General features: G+C 41.3%; 1 protein-coding gene across 7 annotated transcripts in view; it reads left to right on the top strand.

Moving 5' to 3' along the window:
• The window catches only part of shf (Src homology 2 domain containing F), a 106907-nt gene extending 86611 nt beyond the window's left edge, over positions 1 to 20296 (top strand). For 5 of the 7 annotated variants that reach the window (XM_086174973.1, XM_086174972.1, XM_086174975.1 and 2 more), the window contains 3 exons: positions 5801 to 5975; positions 6133 to 6252; positions 11587 to 15046. In XM_086174973.1, the coding sequence (XP_086031099.1) occupies positions 5801 to 5975; positions 6133 to 6252; positions 11587 to 11773 (482 nt within the window). In that variant the 3' untranslated portion in view covers positions 11774 to 15046. Of the gene's footprint in view, positions 1 to 5800; positions 5976 to 6132; positions 6253 to 11586; positions 15047 to 19720 lie in introns of those variants that run through there. The other 2 variants (XM_086174976.1, XM_086174974.1) reach the window with 2 other exon arrangements.
• Positions 20297 to 20454: the final 158 nt, after the last annotated feature.

Here is a 20454-nt window from a genome sequence, read left to right as displayed (position 1 = left end):
TTTCCCATCTGGATTACATGTGGCAGAAAATCACTAACTCTTGTGCAGTTTTTTAGCATGAAAGGCTCATTAGTTTTAATTGTGCTCAACCGCCTTCTGCCGGCATAATTGCCATTATCCATGACCCCCATTTCCTCTTGTCAACATACTCATAACCGAACCAAGTGCTTTTTTTGGCTGCTTTTCTCCTTAACTTCTGTGCATTAAATGAAGGATCATATTCATTTGAGGCGATTTCAGTTTCCGACTTGGACGTTCGGCCCGAGCCTTAGTTACGTCCTCTGTATTTTCTTCAAAGAAGAGAACCGTCGGTTGATTTTTAAAGGGGTTCTGCAGAGTCAGGCTCTGACCGCCGTAATTGCCTGGGGAAAGGACGGACGTGTAGCAGAACTAATGCCAGGAATGGGATTTCCCCCTGGTGGAGTGGGAAGCTTTAGATTGGGACCATGTAAAAGGACACCTCTGTGCACCGTGGGCGAGGATAGGGCGTAGAGTTGATTTATGTCTATAAATCCATGGGAAAGGTTCTGGTTCCCTCTGTGATGTGAGTGGCTTTAAGAATGGCGTCCAACTGTAAAGTGATCCGCGATCCGTCTGAGCCGCCGTGGTCCCCCCCCTACTCTACATTTTCAGGGTCAGAGGTCACGCCGGCGGCCACGGAGGGGGCCGATGCCCTCCTCGACCCCGTGAATACAGTTACAATGAACTCTCTTGACCTCGGCACACACACACACACACACACACACACATGGACCCTCAGTAACACATTCGTGCACAGGTCATCCTATGTATATCTTCTGATGTACCGTGTTTTAAATCAACCCGACCAGGGTGCAGAGCATTTGCTCTCGTTTTGACCAGCACAACAAGAACCCGCTTAATAGGGTTCAAGGGTCGATCGGCCCGATCAAATAGTCAAACTTTAAATGAGACTTGACACGACACATATTGCATCTACATATTAATGGAGAACACTTTTTGTTTGAGTATAATGAAGACTTTCCGCCTTTGTTTCGTCTTGCATCAATTATCCGGAATTTCAGACACCCCACAATAAGTGGTCTTAACAAAAAAAAAAAAAAAAACCTAAGCAATTAATTGACATGCAGACTTGCGAATTTAATCTTAAACAGGCTCAGGAGTTGACACAAAAAAAAAAAAAATCCTAATTAGAGTTTCATTTGGGAATCCACGTGAGAGAAGAAAGTGTATTCCTAGGTGGCGGATTCATCAGAGATCAACGCCTCGATCCAGCAGCAAGGCTCTAAAAATATATATTTAAAAGCCGTCCGGCACATCTTTTATTCGAGTTCCCAGAGCACATAATTAATATCGCTGTGAAAATTGAGTGAGGATTTTTTTTTTCTTTCTCAACCACTGCCGTCTCACGGCTAGCAGCGCAAGTTTCCTGCATGTTGCATTACAATGCAAGTGTTCAACTTAATTTTCACCCCCGTGACAGAAGCGGTCTGTGAAACACTTCACCCTGTCAGACCGGGTATACTTTTCGGGGAGGATTATGAATTAAAAACAGCGAGTATGCCGGCATAGACACATTTTCTGTGACTTTGAGTAGGCCTTATTAGATTGGTCATGTAATTTAAAGGGACGTTTTCCAGGCAGTTTCTTCTTTGTCCGCAAATAGTTACCCCGGTGTCCTTGTCATGGTTCCAATTATATTTTATCGTTTGACAGTCCGTCTAATCATGTTATTGCTCCTCTGTGATCGATCGGGTGTATTCCGCTCGATTTGCTTCTTCGATTATTCATCTCTAAAAAAAAACGTCTGGAAAGGAAGACAAGACTTGAAGGGGCCGACGTTCCCATCAGTCACCATCTGACTGACAGTCCAATCTGATACACAGATCCAATTTGCTGCGCTTTACAAGCGACAATCAACAACAGAGACGCGCACGTATGTGCACACCCACGCCCGTGCAGGCGGATTTGTGTTTACTTGGGTGTATGCTCCCCGTCCGGCTCTCCTCCGAGCGTCCTCTCAGGGTCTTTCTTTCTTTCTTTCTTCGCTCGGCCAATCATTTCGGCCTCCCGTCAGCCATGTATCTGAATTCGTGCCGCGGAGTCAGACAGAACGTGGATGGAGCTTTAACAACAGTTAAAGTTGCCGTTACCGAGATGGCTAGATCTCCAAATTGGTCACGGCTCGATACACCTTAAACTATTTTACTCTTATTTAACCTCATTCAGTCTGCCTCGGGAAAATTCTCTACTCTGGCAGGAGAAGTTGAGAGGCTAAACTCCGGTGAGAATAATCACTCAACCTTTCTTGGAGCTAAAAAAAAAAAAAAGAAGGAGTGTTGGGGGTGGGGTGGGTTGTTAATCAAGGTCAAATAAAGCACTGTTTTTGTTGCAGGGGAAAGGATTTTCGCAGTGAAAAGAATTAAAGAGCCACGGTCAGAAAAGTGGACTTTAATTACCCGAGGAGAGTTACCACGGGCAACCGAGATACATTTAACCGATACCCTTTCTATTATGCGTATTTTTAGACCATGTGTTGTCAGTTTGAGGAAAAAAAAAATAGATATACAACTGCTTGGTTGACAAAAACAGAATTGCAGCCTCAATGCCAACGAATAGGTCCATCAGAAGCAGTGGAGCTAGCAGATGAAAGGTGCTAGTTTTCTCCCTCTCAGCCTGGAGTAGTCATTCCCCCATAGTCAATTTTGTCCAATTTCCACTATATCACTCGATCTTTCGCTGCAAAGTCACAGATGTAGAGATGGGATGGAGTCTCGTGAGGTGAAAAAAAAAATCAAAAGAAAAGGTGAAGCCGAGAGAAAGAACAGGCATACCGATAGGAAGAGGGGGATTGAAAGCGAAGGAGAGGGAGAGAGAGAGCAATTGGCTGCATCTTCATGTTGTGATCTGTCAGCGTTGACAGGGATAAGCGGAGCAAACATGCTTCTCCTGTGTCCCGTTGGTCAGTTTCCATGGAAACACAATGTATCACCCTTACATATATACCGAATGCTCATCCCGGCTGCACTATGCTGCCAGCATGTGGTTCAAGACTACTTGTTGGAAAAGTAGAGAACTAATGCTTTTCCTCATTCGTCTTTACCTGTAACACAGGTACGTCATTCGACCGCTCAGGCCAGACGTCCGGCCGACGGGAAGTGAAGCCGCAGCTAATAGTCTTCCACGGGTCTGAGGTTAGAGCCACAATTTACACAGCTGTCATGCAGCGGTGCAATATGGCTCTCATTTTAAGACCCAGCCGGGGCGCAGAGGGCGAGATAAAAAACAGTAGTCCGAGTCATTTGGAATAATCACTTCCATGAATTTATGTTTAGGGAAATGCATCAGTGAGTTCAAGGCCAATGAGTTCAACCTGAAGTGGAGCGGAGGCGAAGGGGACCCCCTGGTGGTCAGAGGGGAAATAGGCATTTTCACGCTGTCCCGCGGGTTCTTAGTCTGCAGCGGCAACTATGAATTCCCCTGTTTGAGAAAAAAGATTCATACACCATGCTTTTTTTTTTTTTTTTTTGATTAATTGAATTAATCAGCCTAAAACCATGTTTGCATGTTGGTTTTTATGTGTTGTGTTTTTTTTTTTTTTTCTGTATTACAACTGGGGATTTTGAAAATGACGACGTCAATAAATATGGCATGTCTCCCTGAAGAAGAAATGTGAAAAAGATGGATGGTGTTTTCCTTCAGGATATTAATGAGTAGTTTAATTTCACATCCTTTGGTCATTTTGGATTGTCTGTTTTTGTTTTTTTTTTGTTTTTTTTTTGTCTCATTTTTTGAATATATGTCTCAAATTGAATATATTCACGTACTGGCTAGCCTACAGAGTGCTCCAGCAGTGGTAGAAAATTGAGTAAATCAATGAAAAAATAAATTTAAAAAAAATCAACTCATTCATGACATGGAAAAATAACATGTTTCAATTCCTGTTATTACTCAGTGTGTTTGTTTTTTTTGATTAGTCCCATCATGCAGACTAAATTTATTGATTGATTGATTGATTGACTATCCGTCTTTCCCCTCAGCGTGGGATACACTTGGCACTTGGCAAGCTCACAAAAGAATTGAAAATGCAATCCCAGGACTGGAAAGCGCAATCCGAAAGCATCTCGGCCGATCTCCGTTGACTCGTTGCCAGGATGGCGGCGCTCATCTTTTGCACAGCTCCCGCCACGCTAACTCTAGGAGCTAACACTAGAAAAAAACTCGGACATGAGTGACCAGGGACCGTCAGCTCTGTATATTAACTACAGCCCAGCTTTGATATGTCGATCTTAAACCTTTAAGCAGACATCATTCCAGGCTGAAGCTTGTCGTATGATTTTTTTTTTTTTCTTAGCCGGAGGACTATGTCGGCAGGTCTAAATAGGTCTTTCCAAAGCCAAGAGTGCTGTGACATCAATTACAGTGATGGATGATGGAGGAAAAATGGCCAAAACCCACCTGTACACACACACACATACGCGCAGACACACAGACGGCCACACCGATACTCAGTCCTGCATTTCAGATGTGGGAATCCCACGCCGTCCTTTCTCTTTGTTCCCATGTAAGCTTTATATAAATATTGGTTAAGAAAAAAAAAAAAAAATTCTGCGCTCTGATTGGTCGCAAAGCTGCACGGCGACCTTCGACGTGACCACGCGCCCGCCAAACTTCCCCGCTTTCACAGAGGGCCTGAGAATTTTCGCCAAGCCGGGTTTAATGTTTGACAAACAGTCCCGGGTTTCACGTGTTTCGCTGTGCAATTGTATCAGTTTTTATAGCGCGCGGGTTTTGTGTGACATTGCGTGTGTGTGTGTTTTCGTCTATGTTGTTTACACACATTCTGTGGGAGATATGCATGTATTTATAGAAAACAGATCGGGTGTTTTCCGTCCGCGTCAGTGTGTGTTTCCCTTTTGGAATGTGTACACGGGGAAAGGATTGATTTATGCCTCCGCTGCTGCGTGTAAATGTCCTTCAGCTGGATAGATTACACAAAGTGACACTGTGTGTTTGTGCCAAAGACCAACTAGCATTTATTACCCTCTACACCTCTGGTGCTCTATTTTGTACTAAATTTATATTCATATGTATTACAACATTAATTTAATTAGCTTTTTTGTTGATGAAAGCATCTTAATCATGTCAGCGAAATGGGATTACAGTATACCCTTGTTTTTCGCGGGGGGTTACGTTCCAAAAAGAATCCGTGATAGGCAAAATCCGTGAAGTAGAAACCTTTATTTTTTTTTTTTACAATTGTTATACAATTAAATACTCTATTATACATTGAAAAGAAAGAACAAATCATTTTACAGGCTCAATCATTTGTTTCACAAATAAAAGTACTGCACTTTAGAAATGTTTTTTTCAACAAATAACTTCTGTACTGTCAAAGAATAATTTTAATCATCAATGCGAACAGAAGGCTTCAAATTGTGGAGATTAGCACCGCCCACCGCGACCGCTCGGTCCAGAGCGTTTCATCAACGTTATGGGTTTTAGAGAAACTCGAAATTGCAAGAGAATTTGCACGTACGTCATGTAAATTTGGCAAGCTGTTTTACGCACGTGTACATATTAAACTGCAATGTTATTGACGCATCGGTAGAGAAGAAGCGGAGTGACTTTTTAGCCAATCAGAATGCAGAACACAATGCACGATGCTAATCCGTGAAGTAGCGAAACCGTGAAAAGTAAACCGCGTTATAGCGAGGGATCACTGTATTCATTTAAGTATGCAAGGGACGTTTGTGATTAATTATCATCCCCACATTTCCGGCGCGACGTCTTTCAATCCTCCGCTTTTCCTCTGCCACAGTCCAGTTCGATGGTGTGGAGAAGTCCCGAATGTCGCCCACCAAGGACGGGAAAACGCGCCCGCTGCAGCGGCACTCCAGTGGCTGTTTGGTAAACACAAAAATGACTTCAGTGGACCACTGCGGCTCCTCTCTCGGGGAACGCATTGATCCCACCATGCCCCTGGAAAGCCAGTTGTGAGTCCGATCACCGACGGTGAAATGCGTCGAAATGAAAATCCAGTATTCCTGTTTTTTTTTTTTTTTTTTTTTTTTTTTTTAACGCACAATCAACCCCTTTCTGATGTTTTTTTTTTTTTTTTTTCTGTTTTATTGCTCTCAACTTGTATTTCAGCTGGTACCACGGCGCGATCAGCCGAACAGACGCAGAATGCCTGCTCCGGCTGTGTAAGGAGGCCAGCTACCTGGTGAGAAACAGTGAGACAAGCAAGAATGACTACTCCCTCTCCCTTAAGTAAGAATCGAATTCGCCTTTATCGACTAACAAGCCATAGACGATACGGAAAATGTTGTCGGCCGGGTTTATTTAAATAAAATACACCGACGCGCAGCCGGGATGTACATCGGACAAAATAAGTGCTCTACCTGCTGGCTGACGGGGACACGCATTCTTGCCCGTAAACGTCTTTGTGTACCCGTGACCCGACGCTCTGCTGACTCCGCCGATCCGGTATGGTAATCGTTTTCACCTCCACCGACCTCGACATCCGCCCTACATCCCTCGCATCCCTTATCCTTCACCTCCCCGACGGTAGCCCGGCTGGCACGGCTCCACGATTCGCTGACGTGCCCCCGGCTCAGCTAATAGCGCCCTTCATCGGTGACCCCCCGACCCCTGCGGTGGACTCTGATTGGTCCAACAGAGTGTAACATTTGGCGAGGGTTACTTTGGCTTGAATATCCCCAGTGTTGTCACATCTTATTCTATTGACGGGGTCATGGGACTTGAGCACCGGTTCGTTTTAGAGGATTTTTCACCACTAGGTAACAGGACCGGGTGCCATGGCAACAGTGTCAGATCCTAGATGTTTGTGGCTGGCTGAAAAGTTGTCGGAATTTATTCCGATACGAGCTTCAAATTTATTTATTTTTTTACAGGCTTTTTGCATTTTCTATTTGAAGGCAAGCTCAACTGAATGACACTTTAGAAAAAAAAAAAAAAAAAATTCCGGACATGTCAGAATGAAACTGATTTGCATAAAATACATATTCTCCTTTATTAGCAAAGCACAACTCATCTTGCTGGAGGCTTACGGCCCCAGGTTTGGAAATCGCTTAATTCCTCTCTGAATGGTTGCATTCGCCGGTGTCACTTCTCCATGTTCGGTCCTCCTGTGCGAAAAAAAAAAAGCCTCATGTGCTGAGAAACCGACATGTTGCAATGATTATTTTTGACTGGATGATCGAACCGCAGAAGCTAAAACTTATCCCAGAATAAACACCAAAGGAAAAAACAAATTTTGGAGACAATAAATAACAACTCATAATTCTCCCGCGGGACATCGAGCATAACCAACAAAGGAAATACGATATGTCGAAGTTCCCCCTTCTGAGTGTTTTGTCGCTCAAATTCCCCCACGGCCCGTAGAATCCTGTATCGTGACATCGGTCAGATCCGGAGGACGACTCGCGCGATGACGCGCCTTCTCACGGTGACCGAGGTGACTCCTCGGTTCAGAAGGTCGCTGCTGAAAATGAGGAGAGGCCAAAAGTGAGGGCCCTCCATCTCGGAGGTTACTGAAAAATATATAAGGCCATAAGGTGGCACATATGTGTGTTGCATTATTGATAAAGAGAGACGAGCATGTAGCCGAGACCGCCATCCCGGCGGGATCACTGGCCTGATTGAAAGCATTTGCTGTCCGTTGTATCATCCTAACTGTCTTTTTGTTTTTTTTTTGTTTTTCTCTCTGCTCAATCGCCCCTGTTGAGCCGCATTTTGTAATAACAGTGCACTGGCAACTTTTTTATTTTCTAGGAAATGTAATAACATGGTGCATTATGTAATAACAATTCTAAAGCATAAGTTTGTTAATTGTATTTTATTTTACTTAAAAGTATTTGTAAAAGCTAGGCCTATTATTAGTATCACTGTATTAGCCTAGTAGCAGTACTTAGCAATTACTATCACTACACTATTCAAAGGTTGCATTAACAGAGAATATTCTATAAATTCCATGTTATTACATTTCCTAGAGAATAAAAAAGTTGCAAGTGCATTTTGTAATAATCTTCTCAAAATGTAATAACTTATTACATAATGCGGCAAAATTCATTACAAAATGCGTTGGGGCAGTTTATTACGAAATGCGGCTTTATTACAAAATGAAATGAAAAAGTTATTACATTTTGGATGTTTATTACAAAATGCACCGTTATTACAAAATGCGGCTCAACACCCCTCATTCGTGACCTCTTTTTTTTTCACTGTAGAGAGAAACCTTTTTTTTTTTTTTTTTTAGATATTTGAAACATACAAAAAAAATAAATAAATAAGATAAAAAAAAAACCTTCAAAAGTCTCTCCGAGCTTTGTGTCATCCAGCTCCTTCACCTTATGAGGGAGCGCCGCACAGCACGGCTCCCGCTGGAAGAGCAGACAAATTGTTAGTCAAAGAAAATCCGTCCAACCTCGTGTGTTTGATGCCATGACGCCGGCTTTGGGGAAATGAACAATCAACTAAAAGCAAATCCAAAAAGTTTTTGTATCCGTCACGTTTCCTTTTCAAAATCCAAAGACACTCTACATATGTTTTAAATGGGTGGGTTTCGCTCACTGGCAGGGTTTTAGCGATATCTGGCATTTTGTTTTTATACAGCAGGGATGAAACAAAATGCCGTATGAGGCGCATTTTTTTGATGTTTATCGAGCCAGTCGGAGGTAGGATTTGAAAATAAACAGTGCTGTGGCTCAGTTTTAAGTGGCATTCCCGCCGCCTCAATCAGCGATTCAGTGAGAATCGCAGGGTTCGTTCGCGGCCGGTAAAATTCAATTTCGAGTCGAATTTGCGCTCGTATGAAATGACACGCCGGATATCTGGTGGCCGATGATCCTCGAATAGTTCATCGCTCCTCTTCTTCCCGCTGATGAGACTTTGCCTCCGTTGAAGGGGATTCGTGACGACGGGATGTAATTGGTAGGACAATCAAACATGTGAAAGCACAGATAAGCGGCCATCGCTGCCGGGCCGTCTGCGCTCAGAGCGGAGGGTTCAAAATCAAAGTCTTACACGTCGCTAACTAGGACGGCTGATCTCCTCCATGAGATTAACCCTGATTAGACAATCGAAGCCCACACACACACACACACACCTAGAGATGATAACATCACACAAAGCCATGTCCTTGTAAAAATAGCCCATTTTATTCACGGCTCAGCTCTGCTGTCCCCCCCCTCTGTCTGTCTGTCTGTCTTTCTGTCTCAGCAGGAGCTTAATGCAGTAAGCAGCCTTGACTGGAAAATCATTCGGGAATCTGAAAACTGAGCTATTGATGTGTTTTATTTCTAAGTGTGCCTCTGAACAACCCGTCTCCACCGGCCTCCCGAGAGAGTCCGACGCGCATTCATCCAATGCACTTTGCGGGGAGCCTTTTCCTCCAAAGAGCTCTCCTGGCAACGTCAGTACAATTGCAGACATGTAGAACCAAAGGAAACCTAGGAGTTCTGCTCCGCACAATTCCCGTTTCTCAAATATGAAGGACAGAGTTGCTATAATTGAGTGTTTCTGTCATTTTTACACCTGGCAAGCCTTTTGCTTTAGTACCGCAAGTACATTTAGAGGGAAATATTTTTTCATCACCTGCAGGTAATAGTTGTTAGATATATGGCACTTTACAACTTAGTGCTACTGCTTCTACTGGTGCTATAAATACTACTACTACTACTTCGAAGACTGACAGTATTTAACACTAACTTAAACAGTGATGATAAATAACCAAATAATTTGGGGGGGGGGGATTATAAATATATAAATTAAAAAAAAAAAATTGTTGTTTTTTCTTTTTAAATGCTGTCTCTCTTTACATAGTTATTTATACATTTCATTTAATTAAAAATTTTATTGTAATTAAAAAAAAAAATTGTCATTTTATTTTCATTCATTACTATACTATTATTTTAGTCCCAAATATTTGAATCGTTCAAATGGCGTCTCTCGGTACATTGCTGTTTATTTCTTTTTTTTATCTAGCATTTATCCACCTAATGCATTAATTATCTAACAATTATCTCTGTTCTAGTTCCTGTTTGTGTGTCAGTGACCATCGCCGTAGGGGTTACACATGTAATTATGAGATAAGTGGGAAAAAAAGAAAAAAAAAAGGTTTACTCAATGTTTCAGGCGCCTAAAGCTCAGTCCCTGTATCTGTTCATTACAGATAACAGTCTCATCTGTAACTATTTGCAAATATTTGTATTTACCTCAGGAATATTTTTCCACCTAATATTAAAAAATCAGGAATGTAATGTGTCGATGCTGTTTACTCGTTTTAATAAACTATATCATAAACCTAATGCGATGGGGAATTGACAGCAAGGTATGACAGAAACACATGTGATTTCTTATCGCTAATAGTCAAAATAAAAACATATTTCATTTGCTGGCAGGTTGATGAAAAGTAGGATTGAACACTGACTGGGCCAGTAGGTTACCGCCTTTGCACTTGTTTATTTACATCATCTCGATTAAATAAAAGAAAACAAGCCAAATGCGTGCCTGCATTAGGGAAAGTAAATATGGTATCATATGTTGATGACAGCCCATAATGCCATCATGCGGGTTCCAAGTGTCTTGATAATGGATGAGGCGATTATAACTCGCTCGCAGCGTTGCTGATGTGTTTGGTAAAGGAAAATTATCCAAAGAGTGTGTTTATAATGCACTTTGCGTCACTTCACAGATCACGAACGGCCACTTTCTATTCCGAGGCATGAGATTACTGGCAAACTGTAAAAGGTATTGATCGAAAGCTCCTAGAAACACACGGGGAGCTTTTAATTTGCTATGCATTTTGCTGCTGTAGCTTAAGTGATTTATCCTGGGGGTTCATTAGCCTCATCCTTATGCTCAGCATGTGAAACCCAGTACCTTAAGCAACCTGCCTTTTAGTTTCCCCCCGATGGATTCAGACTTATCGGAGGTAATCCAGCATTCTGAATTCTGTCACGTACCATAGGGAGCTGAGTCATTTCCAGAAAACTCTTCGGTTTCGTCCGCGGAATTTTAAGTTTTTTTTTTGATCAGAACCCAGCTCTAATTTCATTCTATGAGGAATCTTTTACACCAGCCAAATACTTTACCATAGTAGAAGCTGATTCTTCTCATTTTTCTTTTTTTTTTTCATTTTTATTATTATTCCTTTTTATTTTTTGCACAGCCTAACTTTTGCCTGTCAATCGCATGACCTCGGTTCCTTTCTTATTCACATTTATGGTCATTTTTGAGACGAGATGAGATGAGAACTACTTTATTTGTCCCGAAGGAAATTGTTATGCCAGAGTTTCAAGTAAAAACATAACAGTAATAGATAATAGTAGAAAGGAGGAAGAATAAGAAATGCAATGAAATATAAATTGTCTTAACTGTTAACCGTAACTACAAAGATTTGATGGATTGATTTTAGAGTCTTCAGTTTTCAGTCTTCAGCACCTGTAACCTTCCTGCTGTGAGGCACGAGTGCAATCTATTGCATTGCCGTGCAGCCCCCCCCCTTTTTTTTTTTTTTTTTTTTTTTTTTACACAGCTGAGTAATTTTTAATCTCCCGCTCTTCTGTCTTCTTCTGTCCCCAGGAGCAGCCAGGGCTTCATGCACATGAAATTGTCGCGGACGAAGGAAAACAAGTACATCCTTGGCCAGAACAGCTGCCCCTTTGACAGCGTGCCAGAAATCATCCATTTCTATTCCAGCCGCAAGCTGCCCATCAAGGGGGCCGAACACATGTCCCTGCTCTACCCTGTAGCCATAAGGACACTATAGTGCATTGGGCCTCCTCCAGTGCTCGCTGGGCCGCCCCGAGGCTCCTCTCTTCCTGTCCCGCCGGACATGGTTTAACAGCCTCACAGGAAGACGGACGGCGAAACCCCAAACTGCTGATTCTGACTCACCTCACTAGCCGACAGACTCCAGACCTGTTTTTGAAGGCCTTCTGCATCCAGTCTCATGCATACAGACAAAATGTTGCAGAAGTCTTTTATTATTTTATTTTATTTATGATAGACTTCCACTTCATGACAGACTTACGATCAGAGGAACGCCATTGCATTGATTCTTGAGCTGACTTTCCCTTAGCACTTAACATCCGAAGAAAGGTACACAGCATTACATTTGTCACTGGGATGTACCTTTTACCGTAGGAGCTACCTTTATCAAAAGTGCAACAATCTTATGTCGGTTATAATGTGTCTTTTTTTTTTTTTTTTTTTTTTTAATTTGGTTAGGCTCTGTTGTAATTGTAAAAGTAACTGCATTTCAAGGAGACCTGAAGATTGTAAGAGCCATGTAAAGGAAGAATCGTTTAGGAGGCGTTTTGAGGGATACTGTCCGCAGGGGCCTCATCCAGCGGCCAAGATATTGAATAAACCGGCCTCGTATGAGCGGTGTGTCCCCAGCTGCGCGGAAACAACAGAGCTATAAGCTGCAGACTGATCTCTCTATCTTGTCATAGTGTATGGTGTCTACTATCCATCACCGGGAGGGTGTATCACACCAATGACAGTGTAAGTACCATAGTGGTGAGACAGGCAGGAGAGCATGATGGATGGGTCGACCCCTCCGACATAGTACAATTGGCTGAGGCTGAAGACCAAAGCCTGTCCAAATGGACCAAATTACCCCCACTACCCCTGCTTACGATGGCTTTGCATCAAGAGAATGAAATGCCTGCATTGTCTACCTCAGAAAATCAATTTTATTCGCCCATCTGCAGATCGATAGGTACAACGGGATTGCAGACATTGATCCGCTCTCCCTTCGACATTCCCGATTCCCTTAAAATGACATCTTTTTGCTTTTTTTTTTTTTTTTATAAATACATTTTTCTAAATGACAATTAAAGCAAATTTTCCAGATCAGCAATTGTATGTATAGTCACTAATATGATACTATGTGATGTCAGTAACAAATGTTTGGTTAAAGCCTTATAATGCATGGGTCAAATCAGTCCACTAGATCAGCTGATTTCCAATTGTGCTTTTAAAGATTGTTCTGTGACTGTAATTTATTCTGGAGTAATTATTACTGATGTGTTACTCCTATGTGATGGCCCATCGGCGCCCTCCCCCCTCGCCCTAACTGTTCTGTGCCAATGTGATCGTGTTTTTTGGGACTACTCCAGCTGCTTTCGCTGTGGTGCTTTGCATTTTTAATTGTTTCAAATTTCTGCTAAATGCACGTTTGCCTCGGTGGCCTGACTCCGGAACACGAGTCACGGCGTCTCCTGACCAATGGGATTGTCCAGCCTCTTTATTTAGAGACGAGTGCATCTTCCGGACCAATCATGGCGCTGCCTGTTCAAACCGGGAAAAAAAAAACAAAAAACAAACAAAAAAAAAAAACCAAACATTTACCTGTTATACTTCCTCTTAGCATTCAAATCTCCTCGTCACCGTGTCCTTTATAACCGTATGTGCATACATGTGTGAATTTGAATGTGCACGGATGCATGTGTGAGGTATGCAAATGAGACATTTTGAGTTCAAGTGTGTGTTTTACCCTGTCGGTACAAACAGTGACAGCCGTTGCTTGAAACTCTTTGGTTGTCAGAGCCTCCCCCCCACACCTGAGCTAAAAGTTGAAAAGTTGAGCCCTGCAAGAAAAAAATATATGTTCAGTCATCAGCAACTTTTTTTTTTTTTTTATTTTAATTTAATTAATGATCAATGAGACTATTTTTTTTCAGTGTACTCCGTGCAAAAAAAATAGGAAATTTAAAAATAATAAGCTGGCAATGTGCCTGCCGGTATGATGGAACTGGCTCTTCAGAATAAGTCAAGTGTGTCGTATGAGTCGCAAATGTTATTCTATGTGTTATAAACAAGAAAGAAGGAAAAAAAATCTTTTTAGTCCCAGCTGAAAGAGGATGATGATGGAATTAGTAGCTAAAATGAGGAGCGTTGTACAAGCAAAAGAAAAGACGAGATCATCTTCGTCTAGATGCCCCCCCTGCTCCCCACCGCGTGCTATGCAAACCTAAACTGCAGTCATTGAAGAGGAAATGATTGGAGTGTGTGCCTCCACCAAATGTTTATGACAAATGTGATGGTACAAAGAAAAAAAAAACAAAAAAAAAAAAAAAAAGGAAATCCACCTTGGAAAAACTGCAATCAGCAGAAGTGCTTGGTAAAAAATAAATAAATAAAATTAAAAAAAAAAAAAATAGTTTTACATAGTGGGATGTGCGCAGATGTTTATTTTATTGGCGCAGGAAGTGAGCAGACGGGTCTCACTGTCGTTCAAGGGTGTCTGTTGTGATGAGGCAGCCGATGCAGCTTTACGAGGGGGGGGGATAGTATGTTGTCAGAGTGGACCTATGTTTTTTGTTGTTGTTTTTTTTCCTCGAGAGAAAAAAAAAAGAGATCCTAAGAAGAAATGCAAATCAAATAAACTGTATGTGATATTAACCGCCATGTCCGAATGTTTGTTTGATGGATAAAATGTTGACAGTAAAGGCTCTTTATTTAGTTACTGCTGCTGATTAGTATTATTCTACTACGGAGCCGTCGATGGAGTGAGGCCTTAGCTTTTGGAGAAAGGGAATAACAGGATATATGGAGGGGGAGGAATCAGGCGTAGATGGAGGAGAAGGTGTTCTGACAGATGAGGGAATTGGCTGCAATCTTCAGACACACTCCTCCCGTTCAGCTATTTTCTAATATAAGGACCTGAATGGCTCCCTCGTTTCTGTCAGAAGTGTCTTAAAGTGTACGTATGTGTGCGTGTGGAAACAACTGTGCATGCTTAAAACAGTGTTTGGCTGGATGCGAGTGTGTGTGCGCGTGCGTGCGTGCGTGTGTGTGTGTAAGTAGTCATCAAGCCGTTGACTTGCCCTGTGTGTATCTTGCGTATCACTTTGCTGTGGTAAAGTGGCATTTATGAGTTTCCATTGTGTACATTTTCGTGCCACATATGTATGCACTACTATTACATATCTATGTACAGTCCCTCATGGCCAAATGTATATACTGAATGTATTGTATGGGGACATTGAGGCATCAAGTTTAAAACAAAATAAAATTGGGTTTATGAGTCAAATGTGTGACCTGATGCTTCGATGAGCCGAGTCGTGTCGATTGCTATGGTAACACAATTCTGTAAACATTATCCGACTCCAGGTCAGCCTGCAGGTGTGTTATCAAGCCACGATTCTAATAGTTTTTGTTCCGAGTTGATAGGTATGTATATTTCATCGCTGAGAGAGAGAAAGAGGGCGTTGCTACGGTGTTGGTTTATGTGCCAAAACTCTCAATCGAGCTTCGGTTTTGCGCGTCCTGTGTTTTCCAAATATGCGGCTGCACTGTCTGTTTGTTTCCATGCTTTATTTAATAGAACCACATGATTTTAAAATCAGCCTCACTAAAAAAAAATATCAATATCCTTTTTTCATTTTTTTTTACTATTTTTTTGTAATTTCGAGATTTCCGTTTTGTTCGAATAAATTAAGGTCTCCATAAAATGACCGAAAATGAAAGCCTACATTACATTGAATGGGTTTTGCAGATTCTGACCTGCAGAATGACATTATGATTACAAGACGATGCCGTATGATTTACCTAGCTATGGATAACTGCTTGGATATACACACTCATCACCGGTATTGTGTTTTACAGCTTTTGCAGGTTCTAAAATCCCATCAAATCACCAAGCAAGCAGTGAGTTCACACAGGTAACATCTGTACTAGATGTACTTATTTTTCTCCGATGATAGACACTGATGATTAAACCCCTTGTGGGAATGAGATGCTGATGAAACGGCTATGGTAAACATAGATTAGAATGCAGCTAAAGGCAGTTTGAACTGTAGAACAAGTCATCTCTTTGTTCAAAAATCACCTTTATGTATGCATTATGACAGCGAAAACCATTTCAGGCGGCTTGATTTGACCGTGAAGCCGCGGAGGAAGATGGAGGGGTTTGATTAAAGGAAACCGTAACCATCCGTGTCATTTATCTGATAGTTTGCTCCAGCTTTAATCCACACATATCAAGCTCATGTTCTTAATCCTGACAGTGAAGGGTGTTCCTTCACAAGTTGCAGCCGCAGGCCCATTCATTTCTGGTATAGTCTGGAAAAATTCAAGCGGGAGAGTAATATTTAGAAATAAAAGGAACAATGGTCGCACAGGGCATTTGAAAAATGTGTTTATGCCTTGCAAAGTTAATCTAGGATATGAAGTTTACATGATGTGAAATGTATATTCTGCATACTAATCCGCCCCCCCCCCCCCCCAGCCCCGTCTGAAAAACATCCCTTATATGTAACAAAGGGTAATTCCTCCCTGGAGTTACACAGGCAGGTGCAAATCAATAAATAAAGGGTAATATATAGCCAAAATGTCTTGGGAGCTAAGTAAAGAAAGTGGATTGAGGGCAGCGGGAAGAAAAGAAATGATAGAAATTAAAATTCCAGAAAGGAAACACAAACAAAACACGCTTTAAAATCCATATACGCTTCAAATATTAAAACAAAAAAACGCTTAAAAAAAGTGTCCGATTTTTGCACAGAAACAGTTTGAGTTTGAGTCGCCATCATTTTAGATGTGGATTTATAAAAAAAAATAAAATAAAATATTTTTATTTCCCTTGATCTCACCTGACTCAATCAAATCCAGCACTTCAAACAAAACAACTGAAGCTATTTCCATCCGAACCCCAGAGGATTGTGTATGATCTTTGCTTCTCCCTTCGCTGCAGTCCCGCTCTCCTCCAGAAAACTCCCATGAAGGGTTAAAGCACCCGGGATGAAATGCATCAAAGAAGCCTTTGTGGACAAAAAAAAAAAAAAAAAAAAAAAAATTGCTTGAAAAAAAGAGAATAAAAGTATGGCTTGAAAGCAATGAATGGGCAGCAAGGGGATAAAATGGCCCCGTGTCCATCGGTGATGCATTTCATATTCCGCTCATCACACTAGGCAGAAAGCAATCTCAGGTAACAGGCCCTATGTTAATAACATGAGTCACTTCTTTTCAGAAAGACAAAAGTGGAGGAGGGCACTGAAGCAGCGCTTTCCTTTTATCCTCCCCTTGGCAGGTCTGAGAATTCGGACCGGAGAGATCGGGCTCGCTATTGTTCCTCTTGTCTGTACAGGCATGATTAGCGGAGGGCGCTTTTACACCGGGTCAGACGTCGATGATTTCCACCGGCTAAGCATATTGCCCGTAATGACCCGACGGGGAGCCCCCCTCCGCTTAGTCCCTCAAAACCCCGGGTCACCGTGGGAGTAATTGGTTAGATTCGTGCCAGTTTCTGAGCCACGTGTTCAATTGGTTGGTGATCCGCTCGCCCGTTTGCATCTCAAAACCGGCTGTGCTGATTAGAAACAAACAAAAACGAGATCGGGATATCATGGCGAAGCGGCGAGAAGGTTCCTGGTTTTATCCTTTCTCTGCGTGGGTGTCCTCTGGGTTCTTCCTACAGTTCAAAAACATGCAAGAGGTTCATTGGACACCCTAAATCACCCAGACATGTGAATAAGGGAATGAATGGTTGTATGTCTCTATATGTGGCCCCGTCATCGATCCAGGGTGAACCCCGCCTATCGCTCAAGCACAGCTGGGAGAAACTCCCGCCGCCCCCCGCGACCCTGAGTGCAGGATAAGCAGTATAGATAATAAGTGAATCACAAAAAAAAAAAAAAGATCCATTACGGCAGGGGCTGGCAATTATTTTGGCTGGCGCGCCACATTTCTTATTTCATTCTATTTGTCGCCCAACTAGGAGTCATGTAAATTGAACAAAATAAAAATTGCAATTTAGATATTTAAATTTTTTGGCATTTTTTTTTTCAACTTTAAAATAATAATGATTATCCATGCCAAATTAAACCAAAGGAAAAAAATAAGGAGTTTCTAAGTTCAATTGATTGACTGAAAAATCATTAATGATCATATAAATGTAGGGATATTATTTTGTATGTTATCGCCCATACCATATTAAACAAAAGGAAAAAAAATAAGGAGTTTCTAAATTTAGTATTGATTGAAAATACTTGTTAAAATAGTCAAAGAAAATAGTTTGGCGGGTCGGATGTGACCAGCAGCCATAAAATGCCCAAGTCTGTATAACAGGATTAGAAGAGTGCCTACATGTAGACTCTTTAATTCTGTGTCAATCTTCATAAAACAACAAAACAAACAAATACTTTGTCAGTATTATCTTGACTCTTGTTAAGCAGAATAAAACCTCCGCAGAGAGCTGTTTTATTCCTCCTCATGGTATAAAAGAAATTGTTAATGTGTAATATCCAAAAATGTCTTCTAGATGGAGAAAACATAAGTATGAAACGGCAACCTTAATATGGCGAGTAATGAGTTTTTTTCTTTAATTCTAGACATGTGATGAAATTTCTCTCTATCATAACTCCATACTTATATTTGAGAACCTGCACTATCATGGGTATCGTAAAGAAACTGAATATAAAGGAAGAAGTAAAGGTATTTTATCGCTTTCTTGGTGTTTACGGCATAATCTTGGCCTATTTTTCATTTCGGAATTATAAGACTTAAACTTCGACAGACCTTCAGTGCACAGTGAGTGCACACAGAGAGAGAATTTGTCCAAAGTGGCTTGACACAGAATCAAAAAAGTGTACAGTTTATCAAAATTGTGTGACGCAGCAAAGTATTACAAAGCGCAATCGTGAAAGTGACCTGTGAGGTAAACGGAAGTGCAAAAAGTGTTTGTATAAATAGAAAGTAATTGAGAGGGTGAGACTGCAGAGTGATGATGCTCGATATAAAAACTCCTCTCAAATTGCATTTGAACTCAGGATTCTTACATTAAAAGAAAGCGCAACTATGTCAAGTTTCGACGTTTTGCTTAGAAGAAAAAAAAAATCTTTCATTTTGACAAACACTGCCACCTTTAGCAAGAATTAAGGCCACACTTATCTTAATCATGGTTTTGTTGGAGCTTTGCTCCTGTTTCCATCAGCGCAGTGGAAATGCTTTATTTTTAAAAGTACCCTTGGAGGTAGTTGGAGGTGGAAATTGCCCGCAGGTGTGCGTGCATATAAAATGGTAATGGGACAGTCGGACACAAAGGGCTGCTTGAGCGCCCGTTGCTCTTGAAAAGGGAACTCTGCTGATTGGCCTGTCACGTTCACAGATGCAGTAATAAAACTAAGCAGGGCAATTACTGTAAATGAAGAGCAGTCAGCAGCTGACGGCGGTTTGCAATAGACCCCCGTCCCTTCCCAAAATAATGTGATGGGAGACCAGACAAAGAAAGTACCCCTAAGCTGGGAGGGTGGGGGGTACCATCCTCATTCTCTTGTAACAATGCACTGACAAGCTTACAAAACATTTCAATGGGTGATAATAAAGCTGCCTGTCCTGAAAAAAAAAAAAAAAAAAAAAAAACTTTCCATCAAATTTATGTCCAAGGATGGGCATGATTTTATCTAAGAGGAGGAGATAAAATGTGTCTTTCACACTCATTATCAGCCCTGAGAGAAATGACTGCATTGCCATCTCGTGGTTATTTGGAGGAAATACAGCAAGAGCACATACAAGTTGTTCTGTGGGCTCAACAATACTGAGGCTGCACCTTAGGAAAAAAACAGAAAAATATACATAAGCTATACATCTGTCGATCTATCTATCTTTATGTTGACATTTTAATTCTTCTGGTCAACATTATAAATGTTGTCCTTTGCCTCCATTGAACCCTTTGCTCAGAATCCTCTTGTCTCCTGTCATTTCTCTTCAGGTCCTCTTCCACTCCATCCATCCAAGTCTCCTCTGGTCTTTTTCTACCGTTCACGTCTGGCAGTTCCAACCTCAGTGTCTTTCTAAGTCAGATCTTCAGCGTCCCTCCTCGGTACATGTACAGACCATTTCAGTCTGATTTTATCTCCATATTTAAAATGTGATGTCCCTCTGATCTTATCCACCATCCAGCCTCCTCACTCCCAAAGAAAACCTCAACATCTTTATCTCTACTGCCTTCACCTTTTCTTTTTTCTCAATGCCACTGTTTCTGAACATTTCATAGTTTTTTGTTGCATGATAATGGCCTGCTGTTAAGATCATTTCTTTATATTCTATAATTTGTTACAATCTTTTCATAAGACCATTACAGGATGGTTTTGTTCCTCCGATAACTCGAGATTATATTACCGTACTTTCTTGCAGAGAACGAGGAAACTAAATTGGTTGGTTCTTCATTTTTTTTGGCAAATGTTTTTTTTAAGGCAACTAATAGCCAATTTACTCTCTGTATTTGACAGGATTCTGAAGATTTCACTTAACCCGGTGTTGATGCGAAGAACAAATTAAATTTCACGTCTCAACGTTCTTCAGTACTTCTCTTCTTCGGTGTCATATTTTTCTGTATCTAAAAAAACCCGAGGAGGTATCACAGTTTAAAAATACTCAATTTTCATGCTCTAAATGAGATGTTTAAGTGGTGTACCTTTCATATAGAGCCATTTAAAAGAAATG

This window comes from Fistularia commersonii, chromosome 27, assembly GCF_037954325.1.
Source record: "Fistularia commersonii isolate RoL2024-O1a breed Wild chromosome 27, RoL_Fcom_v1.0, whole genome shotgun sequence".
NCBI lineage: Eukaryota > Metazoa > Chordata > Actinopteri > Syngnathiformes > Fistulariidae > Fistularia > Fistularia commersonii.
The sequence above is the reverse complement of the archived record's forward strand: the minus strand, read 5'-3'. Positions and strand labels throughout refer to the sequence as shown.